This window comes from Dendropsophus ebraccatus, chromosome 15 (assembly GCF_027789765.1).
Source record: "Dendropsophus ebraccatus isolate aDenEbr1 chromosome 15, aDenEbr1.pat, whole genome shotgun sequence".
Classification (NCBI taxonomy): Eukaryota; Metazoa; Chordata; class Amphibia; order Anura; family Hylidae; genus Dendropsophus; species Dendropsophus ebraccatus.
The window spans coordinates 41,306,478-41,326,129 of NC_091468.1; the positions used below are offsets into that span (position 1 = coordinate 41,306,478).

General features: G+C 42.1%; 1 protein-coding gene across 2 annotated transcripts in view; it reads left to right on the forward strand.

Annotated features, from left to right (window-relative positions):
* Positions 1-19,652, forward strand: part of KIZ (kizuna centrosomal protein) — a 102,026-nt gene that overhangs the window by 72,662 nt on the left and 9,712 nt on the right. For both annotated transcript variants that reach the window (XM_069954224.1, XM_069954225.1), the window contains one exon: positions 6,691-6,787. In XM_069954224.1, coding sequence (XP_069810325.1) covers positions 6,691-6,787 — 97 coding nt within the window. The remainder of the gene's footprint in view (positions 1-6,690; positions 6,788-19,652) is intronic.

Genomic DNA, 19,652 nt, shown 5'->3' on the forward strand with positions numbered 1-19,652 from the left:
GGAGGATGGTGGCCATGTCGCAATTAAAAAGTGCCGTCACCAGGGGGCCATATCCCCGCTGCCCCCCTCGTTAGATTCCTTATGGGGTGTAGTTTCCAGAATAGGGTCACTTGTGGGGGGTTTCTACTGTCCTGGCCGCACAGAGGCTTTGTAATTGCATCATGGCCTCCTCTAATGGGAATGGCGGCCATACCTACTTAGCTGGGGAAAAGGGACAATTCTAATTTATTTGGGGGTATTAGGCCAATTATTGGTTTATAAGGTTGAAAATGACAGGTGTCCATCAAATTCAACCTGTGTTGATCCAGAGGAAGGCAAAAAAAAACCCTTGTGAGGCAGACGACAGTAGCCTCATCACAGGGGAAAAATTCCTTCCTGACTCCATATTGGCGATCAGAATAATCCCTGGATCAACGTGACCCCTGAAATAGGAATAAGGGACAGAATTTAGATAATGTAGAACTCCAATGACGTGTGGTACGCCTTGAAGCGATCCAGTATGCAGAGGCCGGGGTGATCAGGACAGGTGTCACACTGGAAAATGGCGTCCTTCCTGATCTCCCTGTTACGCCACACTCTGCACTTCTTCTGGGGTCTCCCGTTCTCCAGTGTGGGGGATGTCACCTGGAAAATGTTGTCCTGGTGCGATACGGGGTCCTTCATATCCAGAAGCGCTGGATCCGCTCCATGGCTGCTAAATATTAGGGCTCTGTTACTGCTTCTGATATTTTCGGATCGTGCCGCAAGCTACAGTAGCTCAGGCAGCGAGGGACCGGAAGAGGGGGTGCTGGTATAAAAGTTATCCCCGTACAGGTGGTAACCTTTATCCAGCAGTGGGAAGATCAGTTCCCAAACGATCTTCCCACTAACTCCGAGGATGGGGAGGGACATCTGGGGGCTGGATTTGGGTGTCCCTTCCTTCATACACTCTAAGGGTACGTGAACACTGCGGAATGGCGAAGGATAACCCTTTGTGCATTCCGCAGCTGGCACCCACCGGCGGACTGATGGAGGCGCACGTCTCCTCTCGTGTCACACTCCATTCTGTGCCCTCTGTCCAAAGAATGAACGTGTTCATTCTTTGGACTGACTGCGGAATCCGCCCGTGCATAGGATGGAGTCTATGACACGGGTGGAGACGCGCGCCTCCATCAGTCCGCCGGTGGGTGCCAGCTGCGGAATGCACAAAGGGTTATCCTTCGCCATTCCGCAGTGTGCACGTACCCTAAATCTGTAAGTGTACCCTGAGGTACTCTCACAGAGTTTGTAGAATTTCACGCCATACCGTGATCTCTTATTGGGACGGTTCTGGCGGAAAAGACGTGTCTGGGGGGCAGCGTACGCTACGCTACCCCCCAGACACGTCACTGGATGATGAGGATGAATGGGGGAACAAAGGATCCCCCCATTCATCCTCACTGGCTGTTTCGGTGTCGGAGGCAATAATAACTTATGCCTCTGACGCCGAAAACACCTTGGGGGCCATCTTTATACGGGGATTGGTATATGGGGTATGTAAATGTGTAATGTAGTCTAGTGTAAAACTTTATTCCATGTAGTGTGGTGTAGTGTAGTGTTTTTTACGTGTTTTTTTGACAGTAAGAAAAAATATCCCTACGCCAAGAAAGGAGCTGCTGATAAATGCCGCACTTATGTGCGGCACTTATCAGCAGACAGTTGCGGTAGGATATAGGGGGGAAAAAATGCCCCTACGCCAAAAAGGAGGAGTTGCTGATCAGCAGCGCACTTATGTGCGATGCTGATCAGCACTCATAGGCGTTAGGGCGCAAAAAAATAAAAATTTGGGGAAAAAAAAATATAAAAAAAATCTTTTTAACCCAAAGCAACTGATCAGTGAATGATATTCACTGATCAGCCGCTAGGGGGCAGTAGAGCAACGCTGCCGGAGATTGCCGAGGCTTGCCGAACCCGAGGACCCGAGCGTTTCCGAAGATTTCTGACTCTGGACGACCGAACCCAGAAGTGACCCGAAGAAGACGCGAGGACGGCGCGGACCGCAGATCGTCGCTCCGGACGCCCAGATCAGGTGAGTATGGTACACCTGCACCACACACACCTGTTCTGCACCCCTCAGCTACCTAGCTGAGGGGTGCAGAACCCGGCAAAACTGTTTTTTTACAGTTTGATCGCAATGATGGGCCGGCCGGTACTGTCCGGCCTAACACGGCGATCGTGGGTGTGGCATCGGCGCCATCTTTCCCCAGGACACTAATGGCAATTGGTGCTATCTCGGACAGCACCAATCGCCATTGCTTTAATTAAATTTAGCTGCTATATGCTGATCTGTATTGATCAGCATATAGCAGCGATCGTCGGCATGGGAGGGGTTAATCACCCCCCATGCCGACGAGCAGAGATGGCCTGCTATACATTATAGCAGGCCATCTTCCCCGACCGCTGTGTGTGAACCCACAGCGATCGGGGAAACATCGGGCGTAAGTATACGCCCATTTATGTTAAAGCCCACCCTGCGGGGGCGTATACTTGCGCCTGCTGTCGTTAAGGGGTTAAAGAACATAGAATACAAATGAACAGTTCATAGGTAGGTACAGTGATCGGCACTACTGACCCATATTTATAGAAATAGTCCTGCCGATAATCTTCGAGTATTTCACAAAAAATAGATATGTATATGGGATGCGCACTTTGTGGGATAGGTAAACAATGTAATCTTCACATTATAGGAAAAAAATAGAGAATTTAAAGGGCATAAAAACTTGAAATTTATTGAAATGCGCGAAACAACCGTCACACGGCCATAGGTTACTGGCGTCCCCACCATCTGCTAACCCTGCATGGCGTTTTAAAGTTTTTCCTTCAATAAAGTTCCAGGTTTCTCTATTTTTTCTATATTGTGAAGATTTGAATAGGAATGAAACTATACAATTTAAAATAAAGCTCTTTTATGCATGTTAATAAATCCCAGGGAGCAATGCACCTGGGATTTCGTTGTATTGAACGCTTTAGCCTGCAGCCGACAGTGTTTTCTTTTGCTGGTCTCACTGAGATCAGTGATCTGCTTCCCGTATGGCTCTACTAGGCATTGCTCCCACCTAGCCAGAATCCTGTTCCACACTGCAACACCCTGAAACGGCTATATATGGATGGATACCTGGCCTTGGTTTTTCCCTTGTCATTACATTGACTGGTGATTTGGTGGTTTCTTTACAGGAGCCACCCCCTGGCTGGGCTCTTCCCAAGGGATATCCGGCTAGTCTGGTGTTTCGAAACTCTTAAATGAGGCTCCACAGGCTCTTTTTTGCATATACAATTTAAATTAAATTATTACTCTCCTGCCCACATTGTGTTGTCCTATCTACATTATAGGTTTCCCCAATTATGAATGGGTTCCAGAGCCACATTATAACCTCCTAACCTCCCATTATATCAGGAACGTTATACGGGTCCTATTCAGTCTTACTGCAGAAAACGAAACGTCTCAAGGTCGCTTGTTTATCGCTATCGGTGGCTTTAATACATGTAAATAAATGGCATTGTCCCCCTTTCCCCCTCCCGGAGATGTATCAGTAAATACACCTGTGAATATGGCGCGGGCTGAGGGAGAACTTAACAGCTCCAGTCAGTGTGACACTAATGACTTAATTTAGTGGCTTTGAAGTGAGAGGTCATCAATGCAAGCTTAGATTTATAGGCAGGGCAACCAAAACAGCAGGGGGAAACCTTTCATGTATTTTTGAAGACTTCAATGCGATCCTTCTTCTTGAAAAAATAATAATGTCACAGCCAAGGAATTGAATAAAAGTTCATCTTTTTTATTTATTTTTTTTCAGTCTCATTTAAGAAAACTTGTTTTGTCCAATGTTCTATATATATATATATAAAAAAAAATATATATATATCAGTCTAATGGCTCTGGGTAGGATTACTGGCCAGATTTACTCTAATAATCCACTTATAGTGCCTTTGCTATAGCCAGCAGACTGGGACAGATATAAAGCTTCCTCTGTAGCGTTCGTCTGATCTGCGTGTCCTTGATTTCATGGTTATTACGTGTGGCTGTTTTTCCTTTATTCCGTTCATGTGATCATAGAATTATATTGTGTCTTCTTAAAGTTTAAGTGATTTAGGGATAAAGTTAAACACAGATGTCTGGTTGTATCGTATAATCATAGAATTTAAATGATCAGGGGGTACACCAGCCAGACACGTGTCATTTTGAAAGTGGAATCGTGGTCTTTTGCAGCTTCTTCCTTGTGTACTATCTTAGTGCTTGTTAGTACTGTCCTACCATGGAAAATGAATTAAATATGTTATTTAGACAGTCTATTAGTTAGGCTAAAATAAAAGCTATGACCACTAAACATAAAGAAGATTTTGGCAGATTAAATCTAAATGCAAATAATAATAGTAATAGTAAGTGATGCCATATCACTAGGATTTGCCTTCACCTGGTGCGGTTTTAGACAGACACCATGCAACAGTGTAGACAAATATCCGAAAGGGGTGCTGCGCTCTACCTGATGCTGCTTCCTCTTATGTTCCTCATTTGTTCCAACAAAAAAGAGAAGTACAGGCCGTCCCTTCATATTTTCCATCCTATTTGAATCCACTCCAGGCTTTGGAACAAAAACTGCCGTATAGGATTCCAGCATAAAGGGGTTGTCCAGGGAAAACCAAAATTTGATTCTTTTCAATCATTGGTTGCAGCTGTGGACATCCTCAGTCACTTATTGGCTGACCAGGCAGGTCCTTTTGTGTCAGGGTCACACTGGGCACACCGCTGCAGGGTACCAGAGGAGGTAAGTATAGCATTTTTTTTCACAGGGAGAACATTTTTAGATTAACTAGTTCTTGGTGACCAACTTCTAGGGTGCCTGTAAAAACAGAATGGGGGGCAATTAAATTAAGCCCAATCTCCATTCATCCCTGCTGGATTTAATAAATGGATTTAATTAATACATTACTAGAAGAGGAGATCATGTCCCCACCACTGCCATCAGTTCTTCTGCTGCTTCCTGTTTGTATTGCCATGTAAAGTTTATATTAACTTAAGGCCGTATGACACAGCCAGATAATCCAGGGGAAGCAAGCACCAACCTTTCTTCCCTCTCTTTCCCTGCTTGCGGCCTGTGCTATTACGGGCACAGCGAGTGGGGAGCAGCAGAAGGGGCCACCTCTAGTGGTATGCTAGTGTGTTCTGTTCTATTATTATTTTAAGTTCTGTATCGGTAGCTAGTGCTCTGACAACTGTTGTTATACTTAGATCATAGGGTGAGGTTGTTAGTGCTAGAAGCAGATTGTTGTGCCCGCTGCAGTTTTGCAAAAAATAAAATAACATTTTACAATTTTTGCATTTTACCCCATGCTCACTGAGGGGGGGCTCAATTTGGTGTAAAGTGGGGGTTATAGGATCCATAGCCTAACACAACACTTTATTTATCTGAATTTAACATAAAGAGAGAGCATAAATTGTAGCTAAAATCTACATCGGCTTCACTCCCAATGGAAAATGAATATAACAAATGAATAAAACATTAACATTTAATTAATTACATTGAAAAATACATTTTTATCAACTATTGTGCATCAAACAAAACATGGATCTACGTTAAAGTGATAACCACCATAATAATAGTAGCAGTTGTATTCCAGTGTTTGCCTAGATGTTACAGTGATGGTACAATTCACATTCTGATCAATTTGGGTGTTGGTATCTGGATTACCAAAACCCTTTATTGGTTTACAGCTGGTACAATTGTGCTAAATATTTGCACAAATTTGGTACTATGTACTGGTAGCGGTAATGATGCATTCCTCCAGCACGTATTTATGTATCTATATCTGCTTTAAATGTGATAATATATAGGTGGTACATTCCAATAAAGCTCACCGGCAGGACTACTGTTTAAGGAAGAAGGACTGTGACAGAAAGGACAACTGTTAGAGGAAGGGGGCAGCTGTCACACCGAGGAAGCACCCCATAGAGATTTCAGCCCCATGTAGTAGTCTGAATTCTCTTGGGGCTGAATTAATTGTGGGGTCTGATGTCTAAATTAATTTGGGGGTCTTTATTAATTGTGGGGCCGGATGACTAGCATCTGAATTAAATTTGAGCTGAGGTGTCAGAGTTAAATTTGGGGTCTAGGGTCTGTATTAATTGTGGGTTCTGATGTCTGCCATCTGAATTAATTTAGTGGTAAGGTGTCCGATTTAATTTTGGGGTCTGATGTCTGGGGTCTGACTTAATTTAGCAGTGACTTACTTACTGTTTTTCTTTTTAGAATAAAAAATTTGGAGAGGTTCTTCTGAAGTTTTTTTTGTTGTTGTTATTTTTACCCAGTGCTTTGGATAAAACCTGCCCTATAAAACTTACCCTGCAAAGAGACACGTATTCTGCTTTGTCATAAAAATGCACTTGTTAAAAAAAAAAGTTTACGAATTCTTATCATTTTCAGCTGATAGTCTTGATAAATATTATCTTGTATTTAATCCATATTATTGCTACTTTACACGTCTTTTATATTTCCTCATTATGTACTCGTCAAGGTAATTTTACTTGCAGTAGTCACAAATAATATTGTGCTTGTTCACTTCCTATTTCTGGTTTGTTGTGATATTAGGATTCACAAACAATTGATAGCATTATGTATTTAAAGTATTTTACATAAATTTATCCTTTTACTTCTTCTTTTTTATTTATTTTTTTAGGGCTAAGACAGAACAATGCTAATTCAAGGGAAACTTTGCGGAATAAACAGAGCTCAGAAGGTACCTTATCTTCAAGTGAACCAAGTCCTGTACACAGGTAAAATAAAATGATAAAAATGTAATTGGTTTTCCTTTAGTGTTTTTTTTTTTAAATAAATAAAACATTTATATTTTATTTTTGCTTTTAGTTTACCTTTTTAGAAATTAATTCTAAAATCACTGTTTAAGTTCTGAATGGCTTAGCTACATTTTTCCATGAAGCCCAGGTATTGTTGTGCAGCTGTTGTCTTCTTATTTTAAGACTCAATTGACATTGCACTGAACCTCAAATTAACGTGTACAGCTGCTCACCGTAGGGCTACTTAGAGACCAGACAAAGGCAGTTGTCAGGCAGAGAGCTGACATAATGCAGCAAGAGTCTTGAAGAAATAAAGTGGTGTATTTATTCTAGTTGATATTGACATAATGTAAAGCAAGCTTCTCTCCATGCATATTTTATGTTTTATTCCGGACCGGACTCATATCACTTCCTCTTCAATGTCCTATTTAGCCGCCCATTCGATTGCAGCCATCATTAATTTAATCAATTAAACCCACCACCTAGGTGAAAAAAAGAAAGAAGAAAAGAGGCAAAAATAAGTGTCCTTGTGTTTATTCTCTAATGTAAATGGATGAAACTACCATATTAAAAACAATGCTAAATACTAAAGAAACAATTCAAGCAATTGCAAGGTAATGTGTGTATCACTACCTATTCTGTATAAGTAAATGTGAGGTTTTTCATATATAGAAACATAAGTACAGACGCACAGATGAAGCATTAAAGAAAATATTATTTTATCTTTGAAGGAATTTTGCAGGGTTTGAGAACAGCATCCTATTGCAGAAACAGCGCCACCTTTAACCATGGGTCATGTCGGGTATTGTGGGATAGTCCTGTTCGCTTGAAGATTTTTAAATCTGCCATTTTGACAGTCCGGCTGTTAAAATGCTCAGTTATATTGTCATACTGGATTATTCTCCTTTTACGTGTGCAACTTTTATTTATTCATCATTCGGAGAGATATCAGATTGGATGAGTAAAGTTGAGGAATATTTGCTTTTTCAGTATTTTTGTTTTATTGGTATAATTGAATAATCCTTAATAACATCCAGCTGGTTTACTTCTCTTATATAAATTCCCTTGCGGCTTTATTATACCCGCTCCTTATCCAGTTTCAGAGTAGTTACTTTCATTAGTTACTATACAGCCACTGTACAGTTACTATACAGCCACCCAAGCTCATTCAGGTACTGCCTTACAAACGCTCCTCTTGCCGTCTGAAAATCTTTTTGATCGAGTTCACCTTTAAGTCCAAATCATCATACATTGACTTTGTTGAGCTACATCCCATTTCTACACATAAATCTATTACCCTTTTGTATCATTATTCTTTATCTAGCTTTTTCATCAATATATTTTAATTTATCACATGCATCTGCTCAGTAGTGCTGCCTTATATTTATGTAATCTATCTATCTATCTCCTATCTATCTATCTATCTATCTATCTATCCTGCATCTATACACTGATCAGCCATAGCACTACCTGCCTAATATACTGCAGGTTCCCTTTTTCCCACCAAACAGCTCTGACCTGTCAAGCTATGGAATCCATAAGATCTATGAAGGTTTCTTTTGGTATGTGACACCAATATGTTCGAAGCATATTCTTTTAGTTCTATAGGTTGCAATCTTTGGCTTCCATGGATCAGACTTGGTTTTCCTGAACAAATTTTGCAGAGCAACAGCACATTCTGCTGAGTGTTTTCCCATCTTTTTTGCCCATCCTAAGATAACTTTTGGAAGCTAACCACTGCAGTACCCACAAGACATGTAGTTCTTAGCCATGGCCTTTTACTTGCCTATTCTTCCTGCCTCCGACACATCAAATTCGAGTACTGTCGAGCACTGTATTCGCTTGACAGTGACCACTGCCTCGTATATATCCCACTTTTTGACAGGTGTCATTGTAATGTAATGATCAGTATTACTTACTTCACTTGTCAGACTGACCAGTGTATATTGCTCACCTAGTATACTAAAGTAAATGGCTGCAGTTAAGGACGTGCAAACCCTAAATGAGGCATTAGTCTGCTTCCCTAACCATTTTTGTTAATGTTGTTTCTTTAAAGGGGTTGTCTGGCATTTTTTTTTCCTCTTTTTTTTTTTAAAAGTTGCCAGACTGAGCTATAAAAAAAATATCTGTACTCCTGCTCCCCTGCTGCTGCTGTTCCCACAGTGCCTGGTCCTTGCTGCTCACCACTTACTGGTTTCCTCCCTAAGGCCCACTTCACACTGAGCAAAAACGGCAGAATTCTCACCCGTGCTCAGTGTCCTGCAGTAAGCGAATGGGAGGGCACACGCGCATCCACTACTGCCGCTTTCCGCTTAAAGAATTGACATGCCGCGGAATTCCGCCGTTTTTGCTCAGTGTGAACTGGGCCTTAATAAGGAAGTGCCCATATAACCAATCACTGGCTGAGACAGATCACCTCTAAACATCTCCGTTTGTCAAGATGTCACAAGGAAATTCTAAGCAGCCGGGAACCTTTGGAGTTTTTGTGGCGGAGGATGAGTGGATTTACTTTTTTTTTTTCAGCCCAGCCTGAGCGCTGTTAAATGTAAACGCCAAACCCTTTATATTTGTGTTAAAAGAGACTAAATCTCTAAATTCTAACATTACAAGTGATATTTCCACCACTTATGGTTGCTGACAGCTCTTTTTCATATTGCATTTTAGTAACGCTTGTATTATATCAACAGTGACTAGTCCATCTACTTGACTAAAGAAATGTCTCTGTATAGTGAACATTACAATGGCTACACATCCAGAACACTATGTTAATTATTACTGATGGCTGCCACTTAATTAATGGACTTTCCAGATGAGCTAAGAAAGGGACAGTACAATGTACAAGTCATAGACACTCAGCAAAACCCATCAAAATTTGATCTACAGCCACAACACTCGTCTGTGGAGTACAGTGATATATTTATCTGGAGCAATTATTCCTCTGTGCCGGCCTGAAGACTGGCTATAGAGCTTCCTTTATTTTATGTATTTTTCTTCCCTTTCCTTTTGCTGATCCACATAAATCATGCGTGGTCATAAAAGACTATACCATTAGGGAGAATCCACTTACCGGATTCAATGGGTCTCATGTATTAGCAGGATCAAAAGCAAATCCAGCATTAGTCAATAAAAAAAGTAGGATCTGGAGACATGTAATTGCAGGAAATATCAGTAACAATTTATTGTACATAATACATTGATCAAGCAGTTCATTCCGTGGGCCTTGCATTTTTTAAGGATGAAATAATGTGCTCTGTGCATTTCGCCAGTGTTATATTTCTATCCTTCCCTTATTTTTTATGAAAAAATAAAAACCAAAAATAAAACCCTTAAATAACGTTTATATACACAGGCAGACTCTGAATCATATCATTTAAAAGTAACATTTAAGTTATGCTTTTTTTGCTATCGGTATTAAAAAAGAAAAGTAAATATTGTATTGTATTATAAAAATGTGATACTTACCCGTCCCGGTGTCCAGAAGTTTCAAATCCTGTGACGTTACCCCCCTGCTCAGCCAATTAGTGACTGAGACGGGTCACCCCTGCATGTCACTGGCTGAGTGGGGAGTTCCATTCGGGTCATGACAACATAGAAACCAAGGGATTTTAGAGACCGGAGGCTGACGTTGAGCGGTAGCGCTGCAGGTGCACTGGTATAGGTAAGTATCACTTCTTTATTATGTTCCCACCACCCCTGCCCTGTCTGTTTTTTTCTTTTAATACACAAGATTTTGTAATAGACAAGAGCTTGATTGTACTGCTAGAATAAGGTATTATAGTAATCCTATATATACAGATAAAGCCTTGTATTTATATCTACTACGGCTACTCTCTGCAAAGGGATCAGTACTCCTTCTGCTCGTGGGGAATGTATTAAAAAATAATAAAATATTATTACTTATCTGCTTAAAATGGAATACATGCTACATTTATTTTTACGTTTTTTTGGGGGGGGGGATGTACTTTTATATACCTTATGCCCCAATAACGGCATTTTCTAATGATGGCAGCCATTAAGGAAATGATGATGTGTTCCAGTCATTGTTCATGTAAACTGTTTAGCAAACTATTACTATGTATATATAAGTATAACTATATATATATATATATATTATACTATATAAATATATTCTTGAGGCCAGTTGGTCTTTTCACATTGACTGTGCGAGCAAATTTATGAGTCCCAAGTTAGACATTGCACCAGTGGTTAATGGGGATTTTCCAAGTTTTTTAGTCTGTTTCTTTTGTAAACCAGATTTATAAAATCATATTCTAGTTGTTTCCCCATGAGTAGAGTCATTTCTATTACATAAATTGAAGAATGTGGGATCAAGTTCAAGAATTTAACTTTTGGCTATTACTATATTTCATTACGGTAAATGTGAATAGTGATCAATCACCCACAGCTGCTTGATGCCACTAGGGAGAATATTCTCCAGGGAACTGATATCCCCAGGTCTGCTGTCCTCTATCATCCAATGGTTACACCTTACGTAAGAGATTATTGAAAATGTTTTTACGTAATTAAAAAGTAAGATACGCATGGATGTATTTTATGCACATCTGTAGTAAATTACTTGATGCTACCGTTGTGTTTCTTTATTGTTAGTATCAGACCACTATAATACTTTATCTCACTTGTGATAGAAAAGCATTGACCACCACCCACCGAAGTGCATCTTTCTGATGTTCACCTTATAGCAGTGTACAATAACTAGCAACTGTCCACTATTTATGGAAACTTCAGGGCTCCTTACTGTCCACATGAGACGGCCTAGAATAGAAGGTATGGTTAGCAATGCAACAAGTGTTCAGTATTGACAGCCTTAGGCCGAGTGTGGTGCCCTTATGTTGCTGTAACAGTGATAGTTCATGCTTAATGCTGTTACTAGCACCAGAGGGTGGCAGGATAGTTGGTACAGCCCAAATGCTTGTTTGTGGTTGAGAATGGTACAAACATAGATTGGTGCTGATGTACCTCTCACCCTCCTGATGTCCCGAGTGTGAGCCAGCTTCTCTGGTCTGTTCCCCGTTGGCTCTCCGACCCTCTGCAGAGGGGAGGCTTGTGGACTCTTTCTTGCCTAAATAGAATACTGCTGGCAATAGGGATGGTAATGATGCGCAATGGTGGGAACATCCCAGCAATATGCTGGCAATTGGCTGGAGTTCTATGTTGTGCTTTGATTTTTGTATATTTGTCCCTTCAAGGGAGCAAAATATACAAAAATTTTAATGTAAAACGGCATATACCAGTAACATGCTAACTATATGTCAGAATACTACAGCCTGTCTCCCAAAGAGACACCCCCCCCCCTTTCAAACTGTTCAAGGCTCTGTCCTTGGGATGATAATATGTTCCATATGTCTTATTAGTGTCTTATTAGTTATTATAAAATGGGGTCCCCCTTTTTAAACAGTGGGTGCTGTTGGTTGCCTATAGGCTTTGTTGTGTGAAGGCTCAGGTTTTGTAGTGTGGTTTACATTTATGTCAGAATACTCAAGGTGAGTATTAACAGCTTTGTACCTAGGTGAATATGAATTATATTATATCTTAATATCAAGAAAAAAAATAATTGTATGACACAAAGCAAAGCACACAGCCTGAGACCAGGGATGGAGCAGTTTTTGTAAGAAAGTTTTGCAGATTTCAATTATCCCTCCCAGTGTCTGCGGCAGTGCACGCTAAAGCCCCTTTTACATGGGTCGATTATGGACAAGGAGTGTTACTGGAAACCCACCTTCAGCTGATAATTGGCCAGTATAAAAGTGTCAGTGATCAGCCAAGAAGTGGGAAAACGCCCACTCAACTGCTTATCGCATCTTTTGTGCTGCGCTAAAATACATTGCTATCGGCCGCACATCTCCCTGTGTAAACAGGGCATGTGACCAGTAGCAATACATTTAAATGGTGCACAATTAATCCTGCCTTCTGAAGGCACTGCAAATAAGCAGATGGGCGCTCGCTTGCATCCTTGCACGGCCAAACTAGAAAGTCCATGAATGTGACAGATTTATCACAATAACTCGGGCTGTCTGGTAAATCTGTTGCTTGCTAAGGGGGCATTCACACATATCGGTGAAAAATGGAATGGCGGACGGTGAGGCGCAAATGGAACGAATGACCATCATAATGATACATGATGCCGGGAGTGCCGAAAGTATTTAGATCTTCGCTGGACTGTACTGACACAGCCGCACAACATAGGTTGGTCTATTCAGCTAAAGGATTTACTCCCGGTTTCAGTCACTGCTATTAGAAATCTTATGTAATTTTTTTTTGTCTGTTTCAATAACCTAACTAGTATTCATTTTGATTAAAAAAAAAAAAGAAAACAATTCTAGCATAAAATCCGAAATGCCATCTTTGAAAAATACTTGCTCCTTTTCCCCCATCCTAGATCTGCCTTCCCTACAAGTTGTCTTGTCTGTTTTGCTCCACAATTTCCCTTCCCTACAAGTGGTCTTGTCTGTTTTCCCCCAGGAACTGCCTTCTCTACTAGTGGTCTTGTCTGTTTTCCCACAAGATCTGCCTCCCCTACAAGTGGTCTTGTCTGTTTTCCCACAAGATCTGCCTTCCCTACAAGTGGTCTTGTCTGTTTTCCCACAAGATCTGCCTTCCCTACAAGTGGTCTTGTCTGTTTTTCTCCACGATCTCCCTTCCCTACAAGTGGTCTTGTCTGTTTTGCTCCATGATCTGTCTATCCTACAAGTGGTCTTGTGTGTTTTGCTCCACGATCTGCCTTCCCTACCAGTAGTCTTGTTTGTTTTCCTCCACGATGTGCCTTCCCTACAAGTGGTCTTGTCTGTTTTGCTTCACAATTTCCCTTCCCTACAAGTGGTCTTGTCTGTTTTCCCCCAGGAACTGCCTTCTCTACTAGTGGTCTTGTCTGTTTTCCTCCACAATCTCCCTTCCCTACCAGTGGTCTTGCCTGTTTTCCTCCACAATCTCCCTTCCCTACAAGTGGTCTTCTCTGTTTTCCTCCACAATCTCCCTTCCCTACAAGTGGTCTTGTCTGTTTTGCTCCATGATCTGTCTATCCTACAAGTGGTCTTGTCTGTTTTGCTCCATGATCTGTCTATCCTACAAGTGGTCTTGTCTGTTTTGCTCCACGATCTGCCTTCCCTACCAGTAGTCTTGTTTGTTTTCCTCCACGATGTGCCTTCCCTACAAGTGGTCTTGTCTGTTTTGCTTCACAATTTCCCTTCCCTACTAGTGGTCTTGTCTGTTTTCCCCCAGGAACTGCCTTCTCTACTAGTGGTCTTGTCTGTTTTCCTCCACGATCTCCCTTCCCTACAAGTGGTCTTGCCTGTTTTCCTCCACAATCTGCCTTCCATCCCATCAGTATCTTTTTCTCTTGGGAATAATTTTTTTTTTTTTACGTCCCCAAACACTGCCAACAATCAATAGCTGACAACGCCGCCATCCTCTTCCCACGGGTGCACGCTAGCTACTTGGTTAAGCGAGTTTATTTTGATTTTCTGTCTCCGTCCTTTGTAATATGGCACATCCTTATTTAAAGTGCCTCATAATGCCGTCCTTGTTACCATTGAAGTTTATTTCCCTAACAGCTGAGGGATAATAGTCTTGTTTTTTATTTTAAGTTTAGCGGCAACACATGGTTAGGCGTACTTGACATCAGTCTTGGAAGAGAGAGATTAAGTTGGTGAAAGAGACGCTCCGGTGTAGACAGAAAGCAGGGGAGCTCAGGTGCTCACTTATTTGTGATTGACATGCAGCGAAATTTCTTCTAGGCTTACTTTTAAAGATTCCACTTATGGCAGTCACTTCTTGTGCTTTATTGCTTTTACAAGTGGTCTCAAAAACCCTGTACTTGAAAATAAACATAACAGTGCTGTTATTGCTGGGCTACTTTTTAAAAAGTCTTCTTTGCTGCGTTTTGTCAGCGAGCTGATGAGTGACATCAAAGCGGACCCCGCTGGACCTAAATTAAAAGAAAAAATGGCTTCCTCTGATGTCCTAGAGACAATAATTATGATGTGCCAGTTAAGTCCAAACTACAGCTGAGGGATTTTACTTTAAAGCAGAGGATTGGGCGCAAAAAAATGCATTTATAGCTCTTTGTCTGCCACCTCATTATGTGTGGGTCTGATTCATTAAGTAATTGGTTTGCAGTTGTTTACATGAGTATTAAGGCCTTCTATTCATAAGCCTTTGAGAGATACATTGTGCAAATGTTGCATGTTATGAATGCCGAATGAGGGGCAGGGGGCCAGTCCTATTGGCTAAACACTGTACTCTGTTGAAAAGCAAGAGAAAGGGATTGGGTGCTGCTTTGCATAGCAATGACTTTGCTTTAATAAGCTTTACAGATTAATACACACAAGCTATAAAAGATGCAAAGAGATACTCTTAGCACATTTAAACATGCTCATTTCACTATTGTGGTACTGGAGACCGAAAGAATCGAGTTCTTTCATATTCATTTTTTTTTCTTCCTCCCTCCGTCCTATGTCTTTTTAGAGGAAGAAACTTAATAGAATCCGATGTTTATTGTATTAGAAAATCAAGGGACGGAGCAAGATCTGCAACAGTTTATTATTAGATTCATTCAATGTAAATCTTTTTCCGCCATTGTATTTCCTATAGCAAAATCATTTTGTGGTTGAATGGGGATAAAAGGCGTAATGTGCAAAGAAGTGAGTCTTAATAGGACACTGCTCTCTGAGTAAAGACCACTTGTTCCCCTTTGTGCGGGGAGAACATGCCGGCTTCCTCCTCTTCAGTACGCGCTGCTCGGCCTTCCACCATTAAGATGCATTCTGTTTCTTTCCCATAAAACGTTTGTAAGAAACAACATAAATCCAGCGGGGAAAACACTTGCCCTTAGTTATCAGAAGGAAGACAAGGTAAAATGAACGGCACATAAAGCTAAGGAAAACCTAGAAACAGGGATAGTTAGGTGGTTTGGTAACTGGGATGTTCTTTACTGACCGCTGTGGATTAGGGCTAAGATTCTACAAGCCTGTGCTGGCAGACAATTTACTTGTGTGGGATTTTGTCTGTGTAATAATGAACAAGCCAGAGGAGGTCGCTAGATACGGAGCCATGCTGAGCTATGAGATCAGAGCCCTTGGGTGAGAGGAGATAATATATGTACAGTAAGAGTAAAATTATTCATTTTATACAAGATTATGCATTCTGCTAAATCCTATGTAATGCATAATATAAATACATAACAAATATCCTATATTATTATCTATTATAGCGAATCCTGTGTGTGTGTATATATATATATATATATATATATATATATATAATTATTAAATATTATAATTATTTTTGACCTGCCTGAAATATATTGGAACCTTCCCTTATTAAATTAAAGTGAAAATTATTACAGCACTATTACCTTTAGGATTTAAATTTTTCTGGGTAAATTTTAGCCTTTGAATAGTAAATTACTTTTTTTTTTTATATATGTTCACATAAAAACTAAAGTAAACTTTAAGGCGTTAATATAGCAGTAAACTTTGAGGAGTTTAGGCTCTTTTCAGATTTTTCTACAATAATATTTCAGTCTGTCAAATATATCCCCCACCCCCATTGGATTTGGCATAGCAGTTATGGCTCTGTTATAAATAAAAGCTATAATCATTTTGCATATATAATTTACTTGTAGTTAGTTTTTAATAAGATCCTACACACTCATATAATCCATGCAGAGTTTTAAGATCTTAAAATGTAAAACCTTCACCCAAAGCTGTAGACGTTTTACATAGATTTTATAGTCTTTATAGGGAAGAGGATTGTAATAGATCTTTGTGTTTTATTAATTGGGTCTACATGTGTTTGCTGTCATCATTTGGTGTTTTATAGTGGGCACATAGCACATACCGGGCACACATCAGACCTTTTCTGCATCCCTCTGTTAATCCTGGTCCTGTTTGCAGTTCCTAAAAATAACCATTAGATGGCAGTAATATACATATTTTTCTTTAGCAGGGATTTCTCATCTAGTAGATATGCTCTAATAATATATGTGCAAATACCTAAGATTACACAACTCTATAAGCAGCTCATACTCCCACATTCTATCCTTTTTGACCTTTCAGTTGTGAACTATTAGCCCTTGCGGTCAGGGCCTTCTCTTCTGTGTTAGTCAGTCACTAAGCTTGTGTTCATTGTATTCATGTTTATTGTTTATTCGTGCTCAGTATTTACACCCCTGTTATCTTCATATGTACAGGGGCCTGGAAGGTGATGCCGCTGTTAAAAAAAAAAATATATAGTGACCTTCCTCTTCTTTATATAAAGATAAAAGTTCTACCCACATTTATACCCACTGAATGTTTAAGCTGAAAGGAATCATTGTTATTATCAGTCCTCTTTGACCACAGTTTCAAAAGAAATACTTTTTACCTTTGTTTGACTTAAGAAATACTCTGATCTTCAACTCCCTATAAAACTACAGAAAATAAAAAATTCTCCAAATCCTCCATTGCTTCTCAATTCCAGTCCTCATGGCCACCAACAGGACATGGTTTGAGGATTTCCTTAGTATTTCACAGGTGATATAATAATACTCAGTGCATCAGGTATTATCACAGGTGTTCTTTGTATGGGAAATCCTCAAAACATGACCTGTTGGTGAGGCCTGAGGACTGGAATTGAGAAGCACTGTTGTAGTCTTTGGTATCCCAATTCCACACACATTCCCAAGATACAGTAATTTCACAATTTAGTTCACTGTTTGCCATTTTTAAGGAATAGTCAGATCTCTGTGCTAGGCTACTGGGGTGTAAGTACTAAGCCCTGGTGTTTTTCAGCGCTAGGCTCAGGTCTGTGTGTCAGGCTAGCGGGTGTGAGTACTAGGCTCAGGTGGGTGTATCAGGCTGGGGTGTAAGTACTAAGCCCTGGTGTTTGTCAGTGCTAGGTTCAGGTGGGTGAGTGTCAGGCTAGGGTATGTGAGTACTAGGCTCAGGAGGGTGTGAGTGTCGAGCTAGGGTGTGTGAGTACTAGGCTCAGGAGGGTGTGAGTGTCGAGCTAGGGGATGTGAGTGCTAGGCTCAGGTGGGTGTGAGTGTAAAGCTGGGGCGTGTGAGTGCTAGGCCCAGGTGGGTGTGAGTGTCGAGCTAGGGGATGTGAGTGCTAGGCCCAGGTGGGTGTGAGTGTCAGGCTCAGATGACTGAGTGCTATGCTCAGGTGGGTGTGAGTGTAAAGCTACAGGGTGTGAGTGTCAGGCTAAGGGGTGTCAGTGCTAGGCTCAGGTGGCTGTGAGTGTCAGGCTAGGGGGTGTGAGTGCTAGGCTCAGGTGGCTGTGAGCATAAGGCTAGGGGGTGTGAGTGCTAGGCTCAGGTGGCTGTGAGCATAAGGCTAGGGGGTGTCAGTGCTAGGCTCAGGTGGGTGTGAGTGTCAGGCTAGGGGGTGTGAGTGTTAGGCTCAGGTGGCTGTGAGTGTCAGGCTAGGGGGTGTGACTGCTAGGCCGAGGTTGGGGTGAATGTCAGGCTAGGGGGTTGAGTGCTACGCTCAGGTGGCTGTGAGTTTCAGGCTAGGGGGTGTCAGTACTAGGCTCAGGTGGGTGTGAGTATAAGGCTAGGGGGTGTCAGTGCTAGGCTCAGGTGGGTGTGAGTATAAGGCTAGGGGGTGTCAGTGCTAGGCTTAGGTGGCTGTGAGTGTCAGGCTAGGGGGTGTCAGTACCAGGCTCAGGTGGGTGTGAGTATAAGGCTAGGGGGTGTCAGTGCTAGGCTCAGGTGGCTGTGAGTGTCAGGCTAGGGGGTGTCAGTACCAGGCTCAGGTGGGTGTGAGTATAAGGCTAGGGGGTGTCAGTGCTAGGCTCAGGTGGCTGTGAGTGTCAGGCTATAGGGGTTGTGAGTGCTAGGCTTAGGTGGATATGAGTGCTAGGCTCAGATGGGTGTGAGTGTCAGGCTAGGGAGTGTGAGTGCTAGGCTCAGATGGGTATGAGTGTCAGGCTAGGGAGTGTGAGTGCTAGGCTCAGACAGGTGTGAGTGTAAAGCTACGGGGTGTGAGTGCTAGGCTCAGGTGGGTGTGAGTGCGAGGCTCAAGTGGCTGTGAGTGTCAGGCTAGGGGGTGTGAGTGCTAGGCTTAGGTGGATATGAGTGCTAGGCTCAAGTGGCTGTGAGTGTCAGGCTAGGGGGTGTGACTGCTAGGCTGAGGTTGGGGTGAATGTCAGGCTAGAGGGGGTGAGTGCTTGGCTCAGGTGGCTGTGAGTGTCAGGCTATAGGGTGTGTGAGTGCTACTGTAGGTTCAGGTGGGTTTGAATGTCAGACTAGGTGGGTGAGTGCTAGGCTAAGGAGGGTGTGAGTGCCAGGCTTAAGCCCTTATTCCACGGGGCGACTATGAGGAGCAGACGAGCGCTATTAGCATTCGTTTGCTCCTCGTTCCCCGCTCGCTGCTGCCGCATGGAATAGCGGTGGTGTGAGTATAAGGCTAAGGGGTGTGGGGAGCTGCGGAGGGGCTGCCCACAGCATACAGCAGCGGTCTGCTGCTGCCCATCTTACTCCGCGGAGCGGTGGCAGCAGATCTTTGCTGTGTGAGTCGTTTGTTTTTCAACGTTAAAAAAAAAACAAGCGACTTCCAAGAACGATGTCGGCTGATCGTTGCCTTTTATTCCACGGGACGATTATCGTCCGTAACGGCCGATATTGGCCGATAATCGTTCGTGGAATAGGGCCTTTAGGGGTTGTGAGTGCTAGGCTCAGGTGGGTGTGAGTGCCAGGCTTAGGGGTTGTGAGTGTCAGGCTAGGAGGTGTGAGTGCTTGGCTCTGGGGGGTGTGAATGTCAGGCTAGGGGGTGAGTGCTAGGCTCAGCAGGGTGTGAGTGCCAGGCCCATTTACACAGAAAGATTATTTGACAGATTATCTGCC